Genomic DNA, 24,375 nt, shown 5'->3' on the forward strand with positions numbered 1-24,375 from the left:
TTCGCCTTCCACAACTTTTTAAAAAAACTTTTTCAGACAGGGTCTTGTCATGTAGCCCAGACTGGCCTTGAACTCACTATGTAGCCCAGGCTGGCCTTGAATTCTTGATCTTTCTCCTTCAGCCACTGGAGTGCTGGGGTTGCAGCCATGTGCCTCCAGAATAGGTGTCTTTGTATTCTTTACTCAGATTCACCTATTGTTAACATTTGCCTAATTTATTATTTGAAATATAATATTTACAAAATACTATGTATTATTTATATGTAGTATACTTGTCCTGCACTATGAGGGTAAATTGCATACATTCCAATACTTTGCCACAAAATACTTCAGTGTGCCTTTCTTATGAACAAGGTTAACATCTAACATAACTGCAGTACAGTAATTAACTTCATAAATTTATTTACTTTTCCCAACTATTATTTTATTTATATTACTATGCTTAAGTTGCATGGAAAAAGTCTGCCCCATTTCAGAAAGTTTCCAATGGACACCAGTTATGTGTGACAAGCAGCCAGGTATGGTGGCATCTTTGGGGCGTGACTGACAGGAAGAACAGACTCTGGTGTTAGGGTTCATCTCAGCAAGTCTATGGCCCACCGGCCAGCACAAACCATGCTGGCTCTGAGCCTTTAGAGCTGGGCACAGAATCACATTTCTTGTCTGAAGCTAGCAAATCAAGTGAAATATCATTTTTAAAAAAAGTTTTAAAAAGATGCCCACCTAAGTTTGAAAACCATGCTTTTGACATATTATTCTCCAAAATTTACATAAACATACTTTTTCACTCTAATAGTCCCAACTTTTTGGGGGGGGAGGTGGATCAGGCCACCCTGAGGGTGGGGCTGGTGAGGCATGTGGTGCCAGGGATTGAACTGAGGTCCCCTGCACCTTCCTAAGCTTGGCTAAGCAGGCACTTTAGACCTCTGAGCAATCTCATCTCACCGGACCCCTAATCCCAACTTTTTCTTCAGAGCCAACCACACAGGTGCAGGTAGATGATTCTGCCTCAAGATGTAAATCTTGGGGGGGGGAGTAAACAGTATAATATTCTCTCTACACACTGCAGTTGGATGGGAAGTTTTAAAAAAAATAATTTTTAGTACAAAATTGAAAAGAAAGAGAAAGATTTTATCTTAGATTCTCACAACCTCTTGTTCCGCAGTCATGAATCTGACTCTGATGCTAAGGTGACAGTGTTTAGCAGATTTTTGTTTTCAGTGAAGGAGACCTGGGAAAAGATGGATTTATCTCCTTTTTTCAAGAACTATTATATTGCACACGTTCCTCAAAACCCTCACTCTCTCGAACTAGAGTATGTTCCAGGATCACACAAACTTTCTTATAATGCTGGCAAACTCACAGATCATTCATTTGCTACCACAGTTCTTGTAGCTCCCATCTCAAACTATGTGGAAAATCCTGCCCATATGATAGCTGAGGTTCTAAAAACTCCAGTAAGTCTACTACTTTTCCAAAAATCACAAAGTTAGACCGAAGTTACTTCAGGTTTTCCATCTGTCAAGGAGATCGAGTGCTGGTGAGATGCTTGCTGCCAGCAGCTCTTCGCTCCTCAGCTGAGAGAAAGCCTAACGTCTTCAATTTGTATTTATAACTTCTATCAAATCTGTCCACATTCCAATTTTATCAGTTGCCATTTTTTGGTTGATATTGACATTATTTATAGCATTTCTCTAAAACTATAGGTTTAAAGTATTTTCCTACAGATTGCTTGAGTGGGGTAGTAGAGAGGGAGGGAAAGAGAGACCGAGAGATTAAAAGAGAAGATCAGAGAGAGAAAATGCAATTGTACAATTATAATTATACAATGGAGAAATAGGGTTACATTTTGATCAATTGGTCAAAATTAGCCAGTGAGGGGCAGATAGATATCTTGTGCCTCCAGAGGAAATAGCCTGAGATGACACCAAGGAAAACAATAATTATACAATGGTGGTTCTCTTCTAGCTCTAGGGAAATACTTTAAGGTTATAAACTTCCTGCTCCTCAACAAAATTTCCACTTCACTTTAGTATCTATGGATAATTCTAATCTGATCTAAAGTTCATGATGATTGAAAAATGAGTCGTTTAAAAAAAAAAAAAGGCTTTTCAGCCAGCTGTGGTGTGCACAACTATAGTCCCAACACTCTGGAGGGTGAGGCAGTAGGATTTGAGCTCAACTTGGACAGTTTAGTGTCTTAATGAGACCCCTATCTCAAAGTAAAAAAATTAAAAAATGGCAAGGATGTAGCTAAGTGTGAAGTCCCTGAGTTAAATTCCTCCTTTCAAAAAAGAGGAGGAAATGTAACTCTGCAAAGGCCCTAGGTAATCAATCCCTACTAAGACACTTTTTTTTTCCAGTACTGGAGATTGAACTCAGGACCTTGTGCTTGCCAGGCAGACACTTATTCTACTGAGCTATCTCCCTAGCTAAGACACTATTTTTAAAAAGTTGTTTTTTCCACTTGTAGGTCTTTAACCTGGGATTGATTTTGTGTATAGTGTGAGATTGAGATTAATTCTAACTTTACACCTGTCCCCACTAATCGGCTCCCAGCTTCCTGCCAAAGGGACAGACCCAGATCCCACCCAAGAAGAGAAGCACAGTAAGGGCCTAACGGCCACCTTTCATCCTGTACTAGCCTGCCCCTCCCTGCCTGATTAAGGAACCCTAATCAGCTTGGGGAGATTAAAGGCTCTGGCCTGCTGTTCCCACACACCCCCGCCCTGGGCAAGGTTGGCAGGAAGACAGAAGGGGGATCGACCCTGTGACCCCCTCACCCGGGCCGTGTGTCCGCCCAAGCCTTAGACTTTCCGGTGAGTGGCAAACACCCCTTTCCTTGGCCTCGGGTCCTGCATGAGGGCAGGCGGGGTCCTGGCATTCGTCCGGCAGCCCCCGAGGGCCCAGACGCAGGGAATAGGGGTGGAGGAGAGGATAAACAAGTTGGCAACTGTCAGTAAGTGAGGCCGAAGAGGATCTATAGGCTTCGTCCTTGGTGCCCATCAAGTCGCCCACGCCTGGGGAAGGGGCTTTGGAAGCGGCGACACCCCGAGGGTTGAGCAGATTGAGAAAGGTTGCGTGGATAGCCCTACAGGGGCAGGGCTCTCAGTTGTTCATCCTGCCGCGTCTGGGTTCGCAGAAGCCGGCAATGCCACTGCGCGCTCTCCGCGTGAGTGGGCTTCCGGATGCCCAGCTCCGTGCCCTTTTGCGGTGCACCAGCCCAGGCCTCCTGCAGGCCCTGCCCTGGCCGGGGCTGCTCCGGTTCCTCCTTCTGCTGCTCTTCCCGCCGCCCTTTGCCTTCTCCGCTGTGTTCAAAGTGGGAGTGCTGGGCCCCTGGACTTGCGACCCCATCTTCTCCCGGGCGCGTCCGGACCTGGCTGCGCGTCTGGCCGCCGCCCGTCTGAACCGTGACCTTGCCCTGCGAGGCGGCCAGCGTTTCGAGGTCACGCTGCTGCAGGAGCCGTGCCGGACGCCAGGGTCGCTGGGTGCTGTGTCCTCTGCGCTTTCCCGCGTCTCAGGCCTCGTGGGCCCCGTGAACCCTGCAGCCTGCCGGCCAGCAGAACTGCTAGCTCAAGAGGCTGGGGTTGCACTGGTGCCCTGGGGCTGTCCCGGGACGCTGACAGCCCGCACTACAGCCCCGGCTGTAACCCCTGCGGCGGATGCTCTTTACGTCCTGCTGCGAGGCTTCGGCTGGGCTCGCTTGGCCCTGGTTACCGCCCCCCAGGACCTGTGGGTGGAGGCGGGACGTGCTCTGTCCACCGCACTCAGAGCCCGGGGCCTGCCCGTTGCTCTGGTAACTTCCATGGAGACTTCGGATCTGTCTGGAGCTAGAGAGGCCCTGAGGAGAGTCCAGAACGGGCCTAGCGTCAGAGGTAGGCTCCCCTGCAGACCCGGGGGTTGGCATGCTCTGCTGCTAGCCCGTCGCAGCCCCGTGAGCCACACCTCTGTGTCTGCAGTAGTGATCATGGTGATGCATTCGGTGCTGCTGGGCGGCGAGGAGCAGCGCTACCTACTGGAAGCCGCGGAGGAGCTAGGCCTGGTGGATGGCTCCCTGGTCTTCCTGCCCTTCGACACCCTCCACTATGCCTTGTCCCCAGGCACAGAGGCCTTGGCTGTGATTGCCAACAGCTCCCAGCTTCGCAGGGCCCACGACGCTGTGCTCACCCTCACGCGCCACTGTCCTCCAGGAGGCAGCGTGCTGGACAGCCTGCGCAGGGCCCAAGAGCACCAGGAGCTGCCCCCTGATCTCAACCTACAACAGGTAGATGGACTGTGAAGGAGGGAAGAAGGCAGGAAGTAGCTGAATGAGGGAGAAGGCTGGAGTGAATAGGAACACAGCTATTCTGGAGTTCCTTGGGTCACATAGAGACTGGAGACTTATTTTTAGAGTACTGGGGTTAGCTCCAGAAAGTAGATAAGGAGGCCTCTTAAGCCCAGCTCCAAGGAGTACAATCTAAACTGTGTCATTTTCAGTCTGATATATATATATATATATATATATATATATATATATATATATATATATATATATAAATTCCTAGAACTACACCAATATACAGTCCACAATGAACAGCTGTTACCAAGAAGCAAGACAGAAAGGGGATACTGATCCAGCTTTCTGTCTCATTCAGAGGCATTTCCTCTGGGACCTCATCTGGTGGTTTTAACTTTTTGAGGGTCCTTGACATCTTGTAAGAACAGAAGGGTCCCTCTGTAGTGCTGGCAGCTCCCATCATTAGATCCAACATTTATTCCCACATCCAATACCCAGGATTGCCTCGATCCCCAGAATCCCAGGTCAGATCATCTATCTCCACCACAGTCACAAAGGGGGATTGGAAACCATTAATATAGAAACTGTACATCAATAGACAGGAAATTATCCACCAGAAAGGCTATATCCAAAGGGTTCTGCATAAGAGAAAGCTATATATCAAAGAGGTTTGAAATATTCCCTCCAATCTCCCAGATGTTTTGGGGTATCCAGTGAAGAGAGAAGATGGGAATAGTCAGTAAGAGAATATGAGTGGGACAGGATGGAAGGAGAGTCAGGCAGAGGAGGAAGAAGAGTAGAAAACATAGAAAGAAACTCTTTAGCTGCTCACCTCTAGGTGCTCAAGCCAGGTCCACAGGGCTCAGCCCAGTTTCTCTAAGTTTGTTCACACTCAGGCATCAAACTCTTTTACCTCAAGCCATTTGAATCCATCCCTTTTTTCCATTCTCATTATCACTACCTTGGTTTAGGCCACAGCACTTCTGACGCAAATACTAGAACATAATCTCCCAAATGCTCTTTGCTTCAACTCTCCCTTGGCCTGAGTCTTCCACAACGCCCCAAATCACCTTCAGAAATCTGACAAAACCTACCAATCATGTTCCTGTTAAAAGCCTCCCAGTAGCTGCTGAATGGCCTTTTGGAGCCTGGGTTGAAGGCACTGGTGACCCTATATGGACACAGGTCTCTTTACATAGGACTCGACTCTTCCTTTCTCTTTTTCCATGAGCTTCAACTAGCCTGGGCTACTTTGGGTTCCATAACGTTGTCCTCTTTTGCCTCCAAGTTGGTGATTGTGTACTTCCTTTTTTCTGCCCCATCATCCCTGGAAAATTCTGATTTTCCTGTGAGGGTGGTCATTATCTGAAATAATTCTCCTGTTTCTCCTGTCTGTGTTGGGGACCCTCATTCCTGTCCCCCACACTCCCCTCTCAGTTTCCTCTTCCTTCACACGCGGCATTGCTTTACTATCTGGGCCCATCTCCCCAACTAGACAAGAGTCCAGGAAAGCAGGGACACTAACTCATGTCTAAGGCTTCACAATGTGCCTGGGACTTTGAGAGGACATGGAAGCAGCACAGAGGCCCAATGAGATCAGGTGGTAACCTGGGGAGGGAGAGAGAAGATGAAAACCACCAAAATGAAGGGCTCTTAGGTGAATGGTAGGTCATAAAATTGGAAGAGTATACAGGACAACCAACTCAAAGGCAGAACTATAGATGATAGTACGAATCAATCAACTATAACCAAAGGAGCCCAATTTCTGAAAAGAGGTCCAGGGGGTAGGGACCGACTAAGTGGCATAGCCAATGGGAAGAAAGGAAGAGATAGCCAATGAGGAGAGAGGAAAGAGATAGCCAATGGGGAGAGAGGAAGAGATAACAAATGAAAAGACCCAATAGAGCGCGAAAGAGACAGTCGATGGATCGGGATATGGAGAAACACTATTAAATGAGAACAATCAGTAGCACAAGGCTTGAAGGACCCAGGGAACCAACAATTGGAGCCAGAGAATTCCCAACAGTTAGTGAGCTGGGGCTCCGAGCTGAGTCCTTTTTCTGTGCTTCTCCAGGTTTCCCCGCTCTTTGGCACCATCTACGATGCGATCTTCTTGTTGGCTGGGGGCGTGGTGGGAGCCCAGGCCTCCTCAGGTGGCGGCTGGGTGTCCGGAGCCTCCGTGGCTCGCCACATCCAGGATGCCCAAGTCCCTGGATTCTGCTGTGCCCTGGGAGGAACTGAAGAGCCCTCTTTTGTGTTGCTGGACACTGACGCGGCCGGAGACCGGCTGTTTGCCACACATATGCTGGACCCTGCCCGGGGCTTCCTAAACTCTGTAGGGAGCCCGGTGCACTTCCCTAGAGGTGGCTCTGGGCCTGAGCCAGATCCCTGGTGCTGGTTCGATCCAAATGTCATCTGCAATGGAGGTGAGGGCCAGTTCCCTGCTTCCACTGGAACAGTCAGCAAAGTTCATCCACAGTTATGAAAAAGAGTCATCTCTTGTCCTGTATTTCTTCTCGTGCCTTTCCAGGTCCTCCTTGGTTTGCACAGAATTCTTCTCTTGCAGAGTCCCCAGGCCCCTGGAAACCTTTGTAACATTTCCAAACTCCCCCTTGAGGAATCTGTGACCTTCCTCTACAGCCTGCCCCAGCTCCCATCCTTCCCCATTTCTCCAGGATTTGCAATGACCATCTTTCTCCCTGTAAGTGTGGGCCTTGCCCAACCAGTGGCCTGAGCATACCTCCTCTCATTGTTCCCTCAGGAGTGGAGCCTGGCCTCGTCTTTCTTGGCTTCCTCTTGGTGGTAGGGTTGGGGCTCAAGGGGGCCTTCCTGGCCCACTATATGAGGTGAGTAGGGGGACGAAGTACCTAGGAGGTGATCCTACCTCTCCACCTGCCAGAAATGAAATTATGCAGCAAAGACATCGGGCTGGGCCCACTCATGAGTGGAGGAGGGGAGGATTTTTCTTTGGAAGGGGAATAAAAATTTTGGAGGGTTGGTAGATTCCCGAGGGCATCTGCTTTCGGCATGCTGCCCCGTTCCCCTTCCCTGACCTAACACCATCCCTTCACCCCTGCTGTCTTCTTCTCATGGAACTTGTTCCCCTTTGTGGTAATGACCTTCTTCTTCTCACAAAAGGCACCGGCTTCTTCACAGTCAAATGGTCTCTGGTCCCAACAAGATCATCCTCACCCTGGACGACATCACCTTCCTCCAGCCACAAGGGGGCAGCTCTCGAAAGGTGGGGAAAACAGGGAGCTTTGACCTCGCAGTCTTCTCCCTGTATGTATAGTCCATCCCTTTCTTGAACCAACTCTTACCCCAGCCTCCCAATTGGGAATCTTGGTTTCTTCCTCCTTTCTTTCCTCATCCTAGCTTTTCAGATTAGCTTCATCTGTACAATGGTGGTGACAGCCTTTATGCTGACTACCTTCCTAGGGTGATATGAAGGTCCAACAAGAAAATGAATATGTTGGTGAAGTGTTGTGCCCTTGGGGAGTTAGGTCATTATTATGTTCCCTAATTGAAATTCCTTACTTTTTCCTTTTAAGTCTACATAACAGCCTGACCTCAATCCAGAATTCTAACCCTAGAACAGATTCTGACCCCTTGCATTGACCTCTGTCCCCTTAGGTGGTCCAGGGGAGCCGATCGAGTCTGGCTGCTCGCAGTGTGTCAGACATTCGCAGTGTTCCCAGCCAGCCCCTGGAAAGCTCCAACATGGGCCTTTATGAGGTGAGTCTGACCCAGAGCCAGTAGATTCTAGTCCAGTAGAAAGGGTAGAAAAGGAATGTGCAGACCCCAGGCAGCAAAGACACTCTCAAGGGAGGCATGCAGGCAGGTCAGATCCTGCAGGCTCCAGCCAAGGGGATGAGAGTCCAGGCAGGACCTATGGAAATGTCTTGGCTCCTTCAATCCTGACCTGATTCCACATTTGGAAATCCTCTGTGCTGTAGAATTTTCTCCCAGCCATGATCCAGCCAATAATTCCTCAAAGCCCTATCATGGTGACTCAGAAGCTGGTATGGCCACTAAGATCATGCCTGTGGGAGCTCCTGGACCCATCTCTTCAGCATTTCCACCCAATTCATATGAGTCTCAGGAAACATAGACCCTCAATCAAGAAGGAAGAAGAGGAGAAGGAGGAGGAGGAAGAGGAGGAGGAGGAGGAGACATTAGGACACTAATATGAGCCCAGCAAATCTGAATATGGTAGAATGGATGGCAGAAAATAAGAAGCGATTCAGAGAGAGCCTTGAGAGAGCTCAGCTGATCAAGAAGAGGGGGCATTTAGAGGTCCCAAGTTCCAGGTCATGGAGAGCAGCAGAAGTTCCTGCTAAGGCCCTAGAGAGCATCACGACCATTTCACAGGGAGCCCGATTGCCATTCTGTGGGGTTCTAAGCTTCTTGCCTTGTGGGAGTTTAGGAGACTGATTTCCTAATACCTATCCTCTGTGCTTCAGGGAGACTGGGTTTGGCTGAAGAAATTTCCAGGGGATCATCACACAGCTATTCGCTCAGCGACCAAGATAGCCTTCTCCAAGGTGAGAGTCCGGCTGTGATGGGGGGGGGGGCATCAGCTCCTTCCTTCTTGCCTCCTCTTTGCAGCAGGTATAGAGATGGTTTTTGTTAAGTCTTCCGCCCACTCTAGAGCAGATATCCCATTATTCTCTCCTGTGGTTCAAGTTCTTTCCTTTGATTTTTTTCACAACTTATTTGTGATAACCTACATGTTATTTCATCACATCACATGTTTGTTCAGCAATGGGATGGCTTATTTTTCTGCCTCCCTCACAGACTGCAAGCTGAGTGAGGACTTTGCTATGCTATTCCGACACCTAGCACTGGATCTGGAATATTAGAGACACTCAGTAAATATTTATTGAGTGAATGATAGCAAATAAATGAGTTTCCACTTCTGTCCAACCCCTAGTCATATCAACGCATACTGAATAAGAATCTTTTTTAAAAAAATACATTTAGTACAGGGTCTACAGAGTAAGGCATACTGAATAAAATTGAAAGTTGGCAAGGAGACAATAGGCCACTTATTCTGGTTATTTCAACCTTAATATCCCTCTTCCACCCAGTACCAGGCAGCCTTGGTCTGGCTCTCTTCCTGGAAGCTCCCTATAGGAGCTCTTAGGTGGACTCCCTTTAGAGGTCAACCCATTAATCTCTCTTTAGCACCATTCTCTGAAAATGGAAAGAAGCCCCTTACTAGGCATGTAGACCCAAAAAAACAAAAACAAAAACAAAAACAAACAAACAAACAAAAAACTAGAAAGTGTCAGTCAGGTGATTACTTCTTTTTCCATTGAGCAAGGGGACTCTGGCCTGCCGAGTGGGTGTGGCCTGGTTGGTGACCCCTCCATGACCATAACCTGACCACTCAGTCCAGTCTTTCCCTAACTTGAGGAGAGTGGAAGCCTCAGACAGACCTCTCACAGTGATTCAACAGCACCAAGCAAAGCAGTCCCCAGCCAAGCTGCAGGACAAGCCATGTCCCCTGCCTGCTGGAAGTCACAGAGCCCTGGTTCTCCTCACAGTCTGTCACCTCAACAGTGATGTGTTTTCCTGTGAGGTGGGAGCAGTTCAAGGATTTATTGCTAATAAATCAGATCCTGCCTGGGTCTTGATCACCAGGGCAAGATTAACTTTTTATTCATGTCTTTGAATTCCGTATTGGAACGGGGCCCTTGACTGTAGTATGTTGTCCAAAGATGTAAAAATCTGGAGAAGAGAGTCCTCCCACACACTCCATACCCTATGAGCCATTTCATTCGCCCATCTTCCCCCTTTGGGTACCGACATTGGAAGGCTAGAGGTGTGGTTCAGCAGTAGGGTGTTTGCTTACCATGTGCCAGGGCCCATCTTCAGTACAGGGAAAAAACCAAAAAACTCACGGAGGCATTGAACATCAGCCCCCTCCCTACCCAGCCACCAGGACGGAAAATGCCCATCTACTTTCCTTCTCAGCTCCTGGAGCTGCGGCATGAGAACGTGGCCCTTTACTTGGGGCTTTTCCTGGCGGGGACAGTGGACAGCCCCGCCACCCCTGGAGAGCGCATGCTGGCTGTGGTCTCCGAACACTGCGCGCGCGGCTCCCTCCACGACCTCCTCGCCCAGAGAGACATAAAGCTGGACTGGATGTTCAAGTCCTCCCTCCTGCTGGACCTTATCAAAGTGAGTGTTGGGGTGGATGGGGCGTCCTGTGGGTAGGGAGCAGGGGGCAGGAGGACCGCAGGGTCCGAGGCTGCCTCTTATCTCTCCCTTTTCTAGGGAATGAGGTATTTGCACCATCGCGGGGTGGCTCACGGGCGGCTTAAATCACGAAACTGTGTGGTGGACGGGAGATTCGTGCTGAAGGTCACCGACCATGGCCATGGGCGACTGCTGGAAGCGCAGAAGGTGTTACCCGAGCCTCCCAACGCGGAGGGTAGGAGTCCGGGCTGCCTGCGGAGCGCGCGGGCATCCCCACCATTCCTCCCTTCTTCCTTCCCTCCCTCCTCCTCTGTCCTTCCACATCCGCACAACTGCAGCTATGGAAAAGACCATTTGACCTGAGACACTCAGCGGGAAGGCTCGTGACCGGGAGGTGCCAGGAGTTGCTAGCTGGTGTACTTAGGTTTGGGGCTTGGTGGGGCCTTCCCTGCACCCCTGAGGGCGGGGCCTATTTGTGCCGGCGGGACTTTCTGGAAGGCAGCCTTGAATTTCAGTTAGTTTCTGCAGCACGTCCGTGGTTGGCAAGAGTCGAGGATGTGGGTTTTGTCGTGGGGATGGTGACCTGTCCCCAGCGCTCCCAATGCCCCCTCTACGAGCCCATGGCCCCTTCTGCATCCCCAGATCAGCTATGGACAGCCCCCGAGCTGCTTCGGGATCCGGCCCTGGAGCGCCGGGGAACTCTCGCGGGCGACGTCTTTAGCCTGAGCATCATTATGCAAGAGGTCGTGTGTCGCAGCGCCCCCTATGCCATGCTGGAGCTGACTCCTGAGGGTAAGGCGAGTTTGGGCTAGAGAGGCAACTTACAGTTAGGATAGAGCCAGGCTAGGCCCTGCCCTGCTCTTTTCTCTAAGCAAAACCCAGTGATGAGATGTAATTAAGTAGGGTACCCTTTAAAGCTCCCTGTCCTGAGAGCGGAAAGTCAAGCATCAAGTTGGGGTGGGGGAGGGGACCTGCCAGTTAGCTCAGTTGTTCAAACGCCTACAGTCAGGCGCAGGAAGTCCCATCCGATTCAAATCCAATCTGATCACTCACCTGTAGGACTCTGAACAAGCTATTTGACCACCCCAGACCTCACTTTTCTTACATACAATAAATGTTAGTTCTTTGTGTCATTCTATTGACCCCTGGGGTTCAGGGTCTTCTTGTACTCCTAGTGACCCCTTCACACACTATCCTCCTTGTCCCCCGAAACTCTGATATAAAGAACCCCCTGTCAGTTCCCATTTTTCAGATTTCAACAATCAGGCCAGGGTCAGAGGTGGCTTTTGATCTGGGGTACCTACCCCTCACGGTCCCCTCATGCCTCCAGAAGTGATACAGAGGGTGCAGAGCCCCCCTCCACTATGTCGGCCCTCCGTTTCCATGGACCAGGCACCCATCGAGTGCATCAAGCTGATGACACAGTGCTGGGCAGAGCAGCCAGAACTTCGGCCCTCCATGGACCGCACCTTTGACCTGGTCAGGGGCTGGGGCTGGGCAAGGGTTGGACTGGTTCTTGGGATCCCAGATGTCAGAGGCTGAACTGTCAGTTCCTAGCTGAGATCAACTACCTCTGGGAGCTGTCATTTGCCATTTGCCTCTAAAAACACAATACCAAGCATCCCAGGGTGCTTGATGATTAGAAGATAAATGGGGGGGGGATCAGAAATACATCCCCACAAGGCGGCCCTTATCAGGACTGTGGCAGCCCAGATCTTCTGCACCTTTACCAGCTTCTGCCTTCTACCAGTTCAAGAGCATCAACAAGGGCCGGAAGATGAACATCATTGATTCGATGCTTCGAATGCTGGAGCAGTACTCCAGCAACCTGGAGGACCTAATCCGGGAGCGCACAGAAGAGCTGGAGCAGGAAAAACAAAAGACAGACCGGCTGCTCACACAGATGCTGCCTCCGTGGGTGCCAGTATGGAGAAGGGGGGGTGGAGGGGGCAGCTGGAACCCTGCCAGAGAGGGGTAGCCTTCATATGATCCCAATGCCCGCTGTGCCTAGATCTGTGGCTGAGGCCCTCAAGATGGGAACACCTGTGGAGCCAGAGTACTTTGAAGAAGTGACACTGTACTTCAGTGACATCGTGGGCTTCACCACCATCTCAGCCATGAGCGAGCCTATCGAGGTGGTGGACCTGCTCAATGACCTCTACACTCTTTTTGATGCCATCATTGGTTCCCATGATGTCTATAAGGTGCAGTGTTCAGGAGACAAGACCTCCTGACTGTTAGTTCATGTGTACCAGCCTTCAGCTCAGCTGCCCCAGGCTGTAGCCCAATCATCTTTCGCAGACCTAGTTTCTGCCTGCAGTCCCAGCTCAGTCCTGGCTTACAGCCTAGCTCCCTGGATGTCTGACATTGGACACACTTGTGTGCTAGTAGACAGGTGTGCACAGTACTGAATTGGCATAATTCCTTCCCCCCAGGTGGAGACAATTGGGGATGCCTATATGGTGGCCTCAGGGCTGCCTCAGAGGAATGGGCAGCGGCATGCTGCAGAGATTGCCAACATGTCTCTGGACATCCTCAGTGCCGTAGGCTCTTTCCGCATGCGCCATATGCCAGAGGTGCCCGTGCGCATTCGCATTGGCCTGCACTCAGGTAGCTCTTCGGCCTTCCTGGGCTCCAAATCTATCTCCCTCTCCAGGACCTGGCTCCAGATTCATACTGTTGGAGACACTGTTGAAGTGGGCAGGGAGGCTTTCCTTAAAGTAGATGCACTTAAGATATAATTGACTTGGGGTGTAAAGTACAAGCCAGATGCATCTGGCACCACCAGCTGCTAGGCACCACCAGCTTCATCCAGGCTCTGGCTGCCAGCCAACTTTGCGCATCTCCGCAGGCCCGTGTGTGGCAGGAGTGGTGGGCCTCACCATGCCTCGATACTGCCTGTTTGGAGACACAGTCAATACTGCCTCGCGCATGGAGTCCACAGGGCTGCGTGAGTGTGTGTGTGTGTGGGAGGTCTGTGTGTCAAGGAGTTGGGGCTGGGCCTGAGGGTGAAAAAATCTAGGAGGGGAACACCCCAGGGGACTCCCAGCTCATCATGCCCCCCACTGCTCCAGCTTATCGCATTCATGTGAACATGAGCACTGTGCGGATTCTCCGCGCCCTGGACCAAGGCTTCCAGATGGAGCTGCGTGGCCGCACGGAGCTGAAGGTGAGGCAGGGTCTGGCTCTCGCCCCCTCCTTGTGGAGACTCTCCCACCCCAGACCTCTTAAGTTTCCCCTCCACTGTGTCTCTCCAGGGCAAGGGCGCTGAGGACACCTACTGGCTGGTGGGCAGATTCGGCTTTAACAAGCCCCTCCCCAAACCGCCTGACCTGCAACCCGGGTGAGGGATTGACCTGAGTGACAGGCGGGGTGAAAGACCAGAGGCTGATTGGCCTCTTCATCCCTTCCCCTTCCAGCTCTGGGTCTAACTCTAGCGGGAAACAGCATTGATCTGGGCGCGCGCCCCATCCCCCCATTCCTCTTTCCTGAGGCTGCTGCCCCCTCTCCACAGGGCCAGCAACCATGGCATCAGCCTGCAAGAGATTCCCCCTGACCGGCGCCTGAAGCTGGAGAAGGCCAGGCCGGGCCAGTTTTCAGGGAAGTGAGGCCCGGACCAGCACAGGTGCTGCTCTCCCCTCAGACTCCTGGTCATACACCTCTAGGGGATGCTTCCTAAGGGACGGCGCTTCCTCAACAGCCCAAAGGCCTAGCCCTCCCTGAGAAAAGTCCCACCCATGCCGGGTGTCCTGACATGCCAGGTGTGAGTTCCTGGACCCAGGCTGGTTCCTAAGCCCAGGGATTGCCCCAGAAGGGAGGCATCTGCTGCAGGATACTGGTTTGGTAGGTCTGAAGTGGTTCAGCAGTCCAGGTTTAGGGAATTCTGTAGTTGTGATTTCCTGAGACTTCTCCCCGGACCCCATCTCTCTGCAGCATACGCTGTGCCTACTCGGATGACTCCCAAGCTGTACACTGCACAAGAGACAGAATTCTAGGGGGTAACCCTGGCCCAAGGAGAGAGTAAAAGTTGTCCCTGAAGTTTCGAGACAGAAACTCTGCCCACTATCCTTCTTTGAGAACCTCTGGCCTACAGTCCTTCCCTTTCTGGGTAACGCTCCCATGACTCCTTTCCTCCACTTCCCTCTCAGACACTCCTCTTTCTCTTAGGATTATTCTGGAAGGACGTTTTCCTGAAAGTTGCTGCTATAAGTGACCGAAAGTTGGGCTAATACTAGTGGCTTCAGTCCAGCTCTGCCTCCAGGGATTTTGAGCCTTTACAAGCACGGACTGCAAATCAGCTGTGTGGCCTTGGGAAGGTCTCACTGGATCTCCTTGGGTCCTTTTCAAGGGTGGAATGACAGGAGCCTAAATGTTTTTCATTCTCTGTAGCCTAGCCCTGCCTGCTGGGCTTCAGAATAGCTGGCCTTGGGCTATAAGACACTGTGGCATATGTGGCGACTATAGGGTCCCAAGCCCTAAAGACTCTGAACCCACCAGGATATGGTGCAGTGGAGTAGGGGTCTCTACTTTCCAGGGTCTCTCAGGGGCCCAGGAAGGGAGCTCTGAGATTGCTACCCCAGAGGAAGTGCAGGCCCTGAGTGGTCATGTGGCCAGGGGCCCCTGGAGCTTCTGTTTAGCCTGAAGACTCCCATTTCCATTGCCTCCTAGCCAGAGACTGGCTCTTTTTCTAGTGGACAAAACCAAGTCACTTTCTCAGGTGCAGAGAAAAACTTGCTCTAAGGCTTTGGAGGAGGAATAGTAAACTGCACCAACCTTTATTAACCAGAACAGTGGAAGAATAAGAGTATTCTCTGTTTAACTGGGAGCTGCTGGGCAGACAGTTGGACAGAAAATCCTCTTCGCTTAGATCTTTGCAACAACATTCAGTCCTGGCAAGCACCCCCTGAAGCTTCCTTTGTGAAGCTCTGATGCGCCAGAGCTAGACTTCAGCATATTTGCTTCTTGGTGTTCTTTGCCATTGCCACAGGCCCTGGAAGAAGTTGGTAGTGGCTGAGCACTCAGTGCGTAGTGAGTGTCCAGTTGCTGGAGACAAGCTAATAGAACCGGAGACATTACTGACAGGCTATGACAGAGGGAATTCCCAGGTGGACAGATGAAGCGAATCCCTGCTACGGGAAGTGTGGCTGGTGGAGCAGCAGCTTGAGGTGGAAACTTGTTAGAAATGCAGAATCTCAGGTCCCACCCAGACCTGCTGAACCAGAGCCTACACTATAGTAAGAGCCTTCAAAATCCCACAGAGCACAGAACTGAATGTAGGCTCTCTAGGTTGCATAATCTCTACTAGTCCATAAAAGTAACACTAGAAGGTAGCCAGTAGATTTGTTTTGTTTGGCTTATGAGGTATTTTTGTTTTGAGCTAATACTTAAAATTAATTCTAATGCAGCATATTTGAAGAGTATTTACAGTCATCTCATCCACAGGGGAGTGGTTCCAGGACTCCTGTGGATACCAAAATCCTCAGATGCTCGAGTCTCATATATAGAATGGCATAGTATCAGCATAGAGCCTATGCCCTTCTCCTGTACCCTTTAAGACATCTGTAGATTACTTAAAATACCTGACACAATGTACACGCCATGTAAATACGCGCTACAGTGTACTGTTCAGAGAACATAACAAGAAGCAAAGTGCATAACAAGAAGACTCAGTGAACCCCCTGTAGGCTTACCTACATAGCATACGATTCACAGTTGGTTGAATCTGTGGAGACAGCACCAGAGGATACTCAGGGCTGACTGGACCAAATTTGCCTCCTTTTCTGAAATCAAAAGCCTCATATGGGGCTTACATCACCCCTCAGCCACACACAGGGAGCAAATCGCTTCACTCCAAGGACTTTACACTTTGGGTCCTCACAGACCCCATGACACCGAGATTTTCGGGGCATCCCCATGTCTGACACCTACTCAGCTTAGGACTCCCAGAGCAATGGACACTAGGGTTAGGTGCTCCTGGAAATTGGGTTCTTTTCTCCCTTTCTAATTTGATTAGTGATGATTTCTTCCCCAAAATAAAAGATTTAGAAGCAGTAGCAAATGTAATGCTTAAAAGTTCTGGTTACCTAAGGTGGTGTTGCTACACTGAGCAATTTAGTGTAATTCTTAAAAAGTATTTCGAACTGCGTTCAAAGATGATGAGTTAAAGATGAAAACAAAACAAGAAAAACCTAACACGTACGTGCACCCAAATTTTTAAAAATTATTTACATTGTTAAACATCTTTAAGATTTTCTCTGAACTTAGATTCTAAGGGTTGAAGGGCAGGTTTGGCATTGGTGGTCTTGGATCCGACAATGTGGTTGTAGCTCTCAAAATTTTACTCTGCCCTCCCTGCTGCATCTGAGTTCCCTGACTCCTCCTTTCCTTCTCCTTCTATGTGGAGGGCTAGGGTGGTTAATGGTGCGTAATTCCAGGAGCCCCACAAAAGTCATCCAGGAGCAGCTGCTGGAAGACTGGTGTGGGTAGGCTCAGGGAAAGCACCTGGAAGAGGAGGAAGGTGAGCCAGGGCCTAAGTCTGGTGTGGAGTAGAGGTAGAGTAGGCAGGAAAGGCCCCTCCATACCTTTGATCTTGTCTCATTCCTGGCCAGCTGCTTGTGATCTTAAATAATGGGCTGTGATGAGGGGTGGGGGGATGGGACCCCTACTGTCTCTGTCTGTCTTTGTCTCTCTCTCTCTCCTCACAGTGTTCCCTTTCTGGTTTTTTGTTTGTTTGTTTGTTTGTTTGTTTGTTTTGTTTTGTTTTTGGCAGAGCCAAGGATTGAACTCAGGCCCTTGCGCTTAACAGGGAAGCACTTATTCTGAGCCATCTCCCCAGCCCAATGTTCCCTTTCTGCCCAGCAGTTTATCAGCCCAGTGTTCCCTTTCTGCCCAGCAGTTTATCTCTACCTTTCTCTGCAGTGTTCAATATCTCTGGGGCCCTTTTTCCCTCAGCCCAGTCAATTACCAATCTTAAAGCCCTGACTCCAGTCTCCCACCTCCCAGCCCCCTGTCACTCTTGGGGGTGGGCATCTCCCAGCCCATGAGAGCAAATGGTGTACTTACTGGCATTCCCTACCCTCCGATGTGTTTACACTCCCTCAGCCAGCTGGCCTGTGCCAGGAGCCAAGCTCACACTTGGCACTGTCTTCGCCTTTGGGATGGCTCTGTAGCTGGGGTTGGCAAAGGCCAAAGCAGGGACTTTCCACAGATGCCACTTCAATCTCACTACATGTCCTGGAACTCCCTGGCACCTTTGCTTTGTGTTGCTTCTTGGGGTCTGGGTCCTGCTCCCTGGCCCTATGTGTTGTGGACTGCAGTCACCCCTCTTTGAGGAGTTGAACTGAGCTGCTCCTCAGCAGGGATTTGTGATACTGCATCGTGGGGCTGCGCTCTCTGGGCTCCTCTGGACTTCGCACCATGGGCTCCAGGGCATGTGCTGTGGTTTGGGGATTGGGACGGTGAGGGCTGAAATAAAGATGTGCTTTCTTCCATTGTGTTGTGCGTGTTTGACCTGGAAGTGTAGTTCAGACATCTCCATCCCTGAAATGCCCAGGGAAGGTTTCAGGTAGTGGTGAACCTTAGAGATGACTTGAGCAGGAGGAGATGAATAGCAGCCTACAACCCCTAGAAGCTCCTCTGCTCTGGGGAACTACTCTGAGGACAAGGTAGGGATGTTTGGAGGCTTTTGGACTCCTGGAAATGGCTAGATTCTCTGAGGCTCTGGAAACAGGTGGCACGGCTTCATCCTTTTGTCACAAGTGGGAGAGAAGAAAATAGGGCAGAATTTGACTATGACTGTGACCCATGACCCACAGAAGCTATCACGTGACACTGAAGTTGAGGTAGAGAAGATAGAGGTAGAGAAGGTGGGGTCCAACTGGCTCTGTTTATAACCTGAGCTATACCTGCAGTCCTCAAGAGCTGCCCCTGGGGATTAAAGAAGGACAGACAACCCAGAGTCACCAGAGGGTGATGAGCTCGTAGATCTTGGGCCCAGCTATGCCAGTCCCAAGCACAATGATGGAACTCAGGACCTTGCGCTTGCCAGGCAAGCACTTATTCTACTGAGCAATAGCTCTGATACTTTGTATCCCTGACCCTGCTCTGGTAATTTATAATGGAGATCAGTTGTCACAGCTGATCTCTGACTGGGTGGCAACCAAACATCCATACCTCATTCTGTCTCCACTGAACAGGGTGGAACTCTCGACTCCCCATTCCAGCCTGGCCAAATGGGATTACTTCAAGGACAGGCAGGTGACCTGACCTGGGCAGATGATACTCAGAGCTGAGGTGTTACATGAAGATACAAGAAGCATTTCTCCCTTCCCACCTCCATCACTTTTTTTTCCTGTCATGGTACCGGGATTGAACCCAGAGCCCTTGCACTGAACTACATCTGTTGCATTTTTTGTTTGGTTGGTTTTGTTTTCTGAGAAATGGTCTCTCTAATTTGCCTGGGTTGGGTTTGAATATGTGCTCCTGCTGCCTCAGCCTCCCAGAGTGCTGGGATTTCAGGAATGTGCTATCATGCTTGGCTAGCAGTTGTCTTTTTCTCTGGGGATGTCGAGCATTGCTAAACATTGGACACTCTTGCCCCTCCAGAAACAGAGCATGGAACTGATTCCTGACCGCTGCTGTTGGTGCTTCCACACCTGGCTGGGGCAGAAGCCAGACCCAGCTGTACACGTCAGATGGGCCATATTGAATTGGGCTTTCTGTTCTCTGCAGCCCAAAATGCTGTGACGCTTCCCAAAAGGATTTTGTATTGGAGTGAGGGTTAGATTGATTTAACAAGAGAGAAAAGATGAGAACCATGGCTTAGGAGGAAGTGAGGACAGCTCCAGGGCATAATAGAAGACAGACACCAAGCCCTGACTCCCCTGAGGATCAGCGGAGCCCTTCCCTGCCAAGACAGTTCTGCTGATGGGAAACCTAGCAGGGGAAAGGCCTGTACTGGGACGAGAGATGAGCTCAGTGTAGATTAGGATGTTAATCTTGGCTCACCATTTATAAAAGACAATGAGAGATGACAATGAGGTGCAATGTACTACACTCAGGATGGCACTGTGTCAACATCTTTAGGAGTTAAATGATTAGATTTCCACCGGAAGGCTGGGCTGGGGGCAGATCCTGGAGCTGAGGAGGAAATAGAGTCATTGGGTAATGTAGCTGTGGTATCTGGGCAGCCTAAGATCCACCAGGGCAGGGTGACTTAGCATGTTCTAGAGGCTCATCCACCCAGTCTAAAGCTGGGTGGATGAGCCTCTAGAACATTTTCACAGACATTCAGCCTCCCCACTCACCACAGTCCGAGACCTTGGCCCTCAACTAGAGATAGATATGTTCTTCAAGCACATGACTACATATTTATTTATTTATGTAGTACTGGGGATTAAACCCAGGGCCTTTGCACTGAGCTACATCTCCAGCCCACACCCCACCCTTGCCTCTTTTCCCTAAGTCATGAATTGCCTAAGCTGGGCTGAAACTTTTAATTTTCCTGCCTCAGCCTCCCAGAGTGTGGGGATTATTGGTATGTGCCACATAATGCAGCACCTATATGCTTTCTTGTGACCCATTTTGGTCACAAGAAAATTGGAAAAATTGAGGGAAAATTGAGGTTTCCAGCACAGAAATTATTTATCAAAGGCTATATGTTTGACACATTTTATGGTAAGGAAGCAAATCCAGGTGTCCAGAGTCAAGACCTCAACAGTTCAAGGATGGATGCACTGAAGGTAGGTCCCTGATAACCAGTCCTTCCTGCTTAATGGACCCTTGATTTTTTTTTTCTACCAAGAGTTCAAGCGAAACTTTAAGTCAATGTCTGTACAATTAGATTATTGAAGGGCTCGACTCAATGGGATGTGAACAGGAACACATTTGACACTTTTCCAGTCACTGCCGTCCAAGATCCAGTGTAAGTGAAAAGCTCCAGCCTCCTGCCTCCTTGACGTACGCTCCCGTGCTCATGAGGTACCCAAGTGGGAGGACTGCATCTGCTTCTGCATGACCCTCGCCCCCACTCTGGCTGCCTGCTTAGGAGAAGGACATGAGGGGCATCGTTTGACTCTCAGACCCTGATGCCTAATGGAAGGGACATGGTGTGACTTTAACTGCTCACCCCTTGAGGGAGAAAGTCCCTGATCTGGCTTTGGCTCAGTTCCAGCCTCTTCTGAGAGGACTGCTGGGTTCCCCATGAAGATCCAGGCTCCAAGTTCAAGTCCTCCTACCTCATTTTGTACAGTCATCCCTCAATGCCTTGGGACAGGTTCCAGAGTCCCAGCAGATACCAAACTCTGAAAATACTCAAGTCCTTTATATAAAATCACATAGTATTTGCATAGAAGGCATGTATATTGTCCTATAGATTTACTTATAATATTTATTTATTTATTTATTTATTTATTTATTTATTTATTTATTTGGCACAGAGTCTCACTACACAGCTCAGATTCATAGCAATCCTCCTGTCTCAGCCTTCCCAATGCTGGGATTACAGACTAGTGCCATCACGCCCAATTTTGGTGGTCGGCATGGCTTCCGGAGCTGGCATGGCATGTGGTACCAGGGGTCGAATCAGGGTCCTTGCACTTGCCAGGCAGGCACTTAGACTGCCAAGCTATCTCCCTAGACCCTCCTGTAGATTTAAATCATCTGTAGATTACTTATACTATCTAATATAATTTTGAGGCTGAGAAAAGAGTTCTGATACTTCATTGATTAGAGAATATGACAAGAAGAAAATCTATGTGTCCAGTACAGATACAACCCCTGCCCTTGGCATTTTTGTGGTACTGGGAATTGAGTCCAGAACTTTGACCCTGAACTAAAACTTGAATTTTAATTTTTTTTTTTTTAATTTTGAGAGAGGGTCTCATTATGTTGTTAAATCATCCAGGCTATACTCGAACTTGTTGTCTTCCTGCCTTCCCCTCTTAGAGTGTACAATTATAGGCATGCACCACCATACCCAGTTGGCTGTCCCATATATTTTCAATCTAAGGTTGGTTGAATCCACAGATACAGAACTTATAGAATATTTTTTTTTCTTAAAGATCAGGATAAAAAAAAGATCATGTTAAAAAATAAACAAATTTGGGCTGGTGAGATGGCTCAGTGGTCTAAAGCACCTACTTAGAACAAACAAGCTTAGCAAAGCACAGGGACCGCGGTTCAATCCCCAGCACCACATGCCAGCCAGCCCCGCCCCCTGGTGGGCTGAGCTGGCCACACACACACACACACACACACACAAATAAATAAAAAAAATTTAAAAAAAATAAAAAAAAATAAACAAATTTCTTCTAGGCATAATGGCACATGACTGTAATCCCAGCTTGTGAGACTGAGACAGGAAGCTTAAAATTTGAGGCTAGTCTTGGTGACTGACCCCTCTCTCAAAAAAGATTATGATAGTTACTAATGATGATGATGAGCAGGAAGAGGATTGGGAATGTAACTCAGTGCTCCTGAGTTAAATATATCCAGTACAGGGGGAAAAAAGTCAGACATGGTGGCTTACTGTGATTCCACCACTTGGGAGGCTGAGACAGAAAGATCATCATGAGTTTGAGGTCAACCTGGGCTACACAGTGAGTTCAAGGCCAGCCTAAACTACACAATGGAGCCCTGTCTCAAGCAACAACAAGACAAAACAAAATGACAAGTTTCAGGTCCCCAGGCAGTGGTCCAGCTTTAGCTCACTTTTGACCTCCAGGAGTCACAGGACCTACCTACCTCCTCTCAAACCACAAGGGGCTGGGCTGCAGCTACCTCTGTTTTTTTCCTGACTCTCTGAGTGCAACTCCAACTGACTGCTCTGCAGCTAGGAATGAGCTGACCACTAGCTGCCCCGGGAGACCCCCACATACTGGATAGGCAGTTCTCCCATCACACTCAGCACTGGTGGGGGAAGGGTCCCCTTCAACCCCATGCTGCCTCCCACCCACTGTCTCTCACCTCCCCAGTCCCTATTGGGTGGCCTGGAAATCTTTTTTTTTAATTTTTTTATTTATTTGAGAGAGAGAGAGAGAGAGAGAGAGAGAGAGAGGGAGAGAGTGTGTGTGTGTGTGGCCAGCTCAGCCCACCAGGGGGCGGGGCCGGCTGGCATGTGGTGCTGGGGGATCGAACCGCGGTCCCTGATGCCTTGCCAAGCTTGTTCCAAGTAGGTGCCCTAGACCACTGAGCCATCTCTCCAGCCCCTGCCTGGAAATCTTAACTCGGGGAAACAGATTAAGGTACAAGCCCTTGTGTTGGTAGCACAGCTGGGAGAAGCTGAACTCATTTCTGTTTTCTCCCTGAAAAACTTTTCCTCAAGACCTTACTAGTGCACAACGAATATACATTTGGTTTTGCACCCTCAAATTTGACCACTGGCAAAACGAAAATATTACTTTTGTTAGGTTCTTGCTGATGTGTACCATGGAATCAGGCCTGAACTGGCTGTATCTGCTTTAAATGTATACAGACAATTTTTTTTCTTGTCATTCCCTAAAGAACATTTTATGTGTTACTTCTGGTGGGTCTGGGGTCTAGGGTTCCCCAGACTCACCCTCACTGGGCTTGTCTTTCTCCCTGACACAGAAAGAAGAGGAGGAATCAGAGAAAACCAGTGTAAAGTGAAAGTGCTTTATTACAGCTGTCAGCTGTCGTAGGAGGAAGTGGTACAAAGCCACTCCAGAGAGAAAATGGGGGTCCAGAGCTGGAGCGCTGCTAAATCTGGGGTATCAGTCCTATTTTATGGGATAGGGGCTCCACCTTCACCTCCCTGAGGGCTGACACTTGACTGATTGGTTATTGGGCTTATTGCTAGGAGTTGGATCTTCTGGGATACAGGGGGCTGTGGGTAGCATCAGAGCTTGCACTGGGAGGGACAGTGTTTCCTGTACAGAGCTGTCAAAGCCACAGGCTGTCAGCTTCAAACCACAGAGCCACACAGAGGCAGCCTTTCTCACCCTTTAAAAATGGTCCAGGTCTTTATTTTAACCCTTTCTGGGGTCCCTTCTGTCTCTACACAATGACAGGAATTTCTTATATAATGACCTGTTTGATGACTTTCAGACTTACCACCGAGCCACACCATTTTAACTTCTGACCAGTCTTGTTTTGTTCCTTGAATCAAGAGCTGATTTTTCAATAGATCACAGTGAGAGAGCTGCTCTGCTAGGTAGAAACCTCAAACCAGAAGCAGGGTGTTTAGGAATGGTTTAGTGCCAGGTTCCCTACAAGCATGGGTTACATGACTGCCAAGAGGGTGACCCCCTTTCTGATCAGACTCCATTTCTCAGGACAAAGTGCTGTCAGCATAGACCTTGGTCCCAGCACATGGCAGGACTTGGGGGACAGTGCAGGGTGGAACAGGCTATTCAAGGCAGATAAGGCCGCTTGGGTGCTGCCTCCCTATCACTGGGTCTGGGAAGGATGCTAACTTAGAGTCCTTTAGTCTTTATCTCACAGATGGTAGCTTTGCCCATGGGCTCCTCAGCCAAGCATGTCCACCAAATGCCTGAACCTGCATGCATGCATGCACATTTTGTTATAAAGCATTAATCTCTCTCTCTCTCTCTCTCTCTCTCTCTCTCTCTCTCTCTCTCTCTCTCGTTCAGTGTACCCTGATAATTGTATATAAATATAGTTCTATAGTTTTGTGTTTTGTTATACATTACAGCACTGCCCATAAGAGTTATGGAAATAAAAGCAAGGTCATCAGGTTGGAGTTTCCTTTGACCATTTCTTTATTTTGAATATTATAATGTATGTGCTAGATACAATTTCTCATTGAGCACCGAGGAATGTAAGGTCAAGGGTCACCCTTGACCCTTAAATTAGGAATGTCTGCATTCACACAGCCTTGAAATTACATCAGATATTTTACACAGATCAGAGATGAC

General features: G+C 49.3%; 1 protein-coding gene across 1 annotated transcript; it reads left to right on the forward strand.

Annotated features, from left to right (window-relative positions):
• Positions 1-3,151: 3,151 nt before the first annotated feature.
• Positions 3,152-14,088, forward strand: Gucy2d (guanylate cyclase 2D, retinal). Its single transcript, XM_004638528.1, has 18 exons — positions 3,152-3,875; positions 3,960-4,264; positions 6,351-6,702; positions 7,038-7,122; positions 7,415-7,517; positions 7,910-8,011; positions 8,740-8,820; positions 10,256-10,462; positions 10,559-10,715; positions 11,123-11,272; positions 11,811-11,959; positions 12,231-12,394; positions 12,492-12,684; positions 12,916-13,090; positions 13,332-13,430; positions 13,555-13,649; positions 13,738-13,823; positions 13,995-14,088. The coding sequence occupies exons 1-18, from the start codon at positions 3,152-3,154 to the stop codon at positions 14,086-14,088; spliced, it is 3,321 nt and encodes a 1,106-aa protein (XP_004638585.1).
• The last annotated feature ends 10,287 nt before the right edge of the window (positions 14,089-24,375 follow it).

The sequence above is a fragment of the Octodon degus genome, unplaced genomic scaffold (assembly GCF_000260255.1).
Source record: "Octodon degus isolate 3935 unplaced genomic scaffold, OctDeg1.0 scaffold00098, whole genome shotgun sequence".
Classification (NCBI taxonomy): Eukaryota; Metazoa; Chordata; class Mammalia; order Rodentia; family Octodontidae; genus Octodon; species Octodon degus.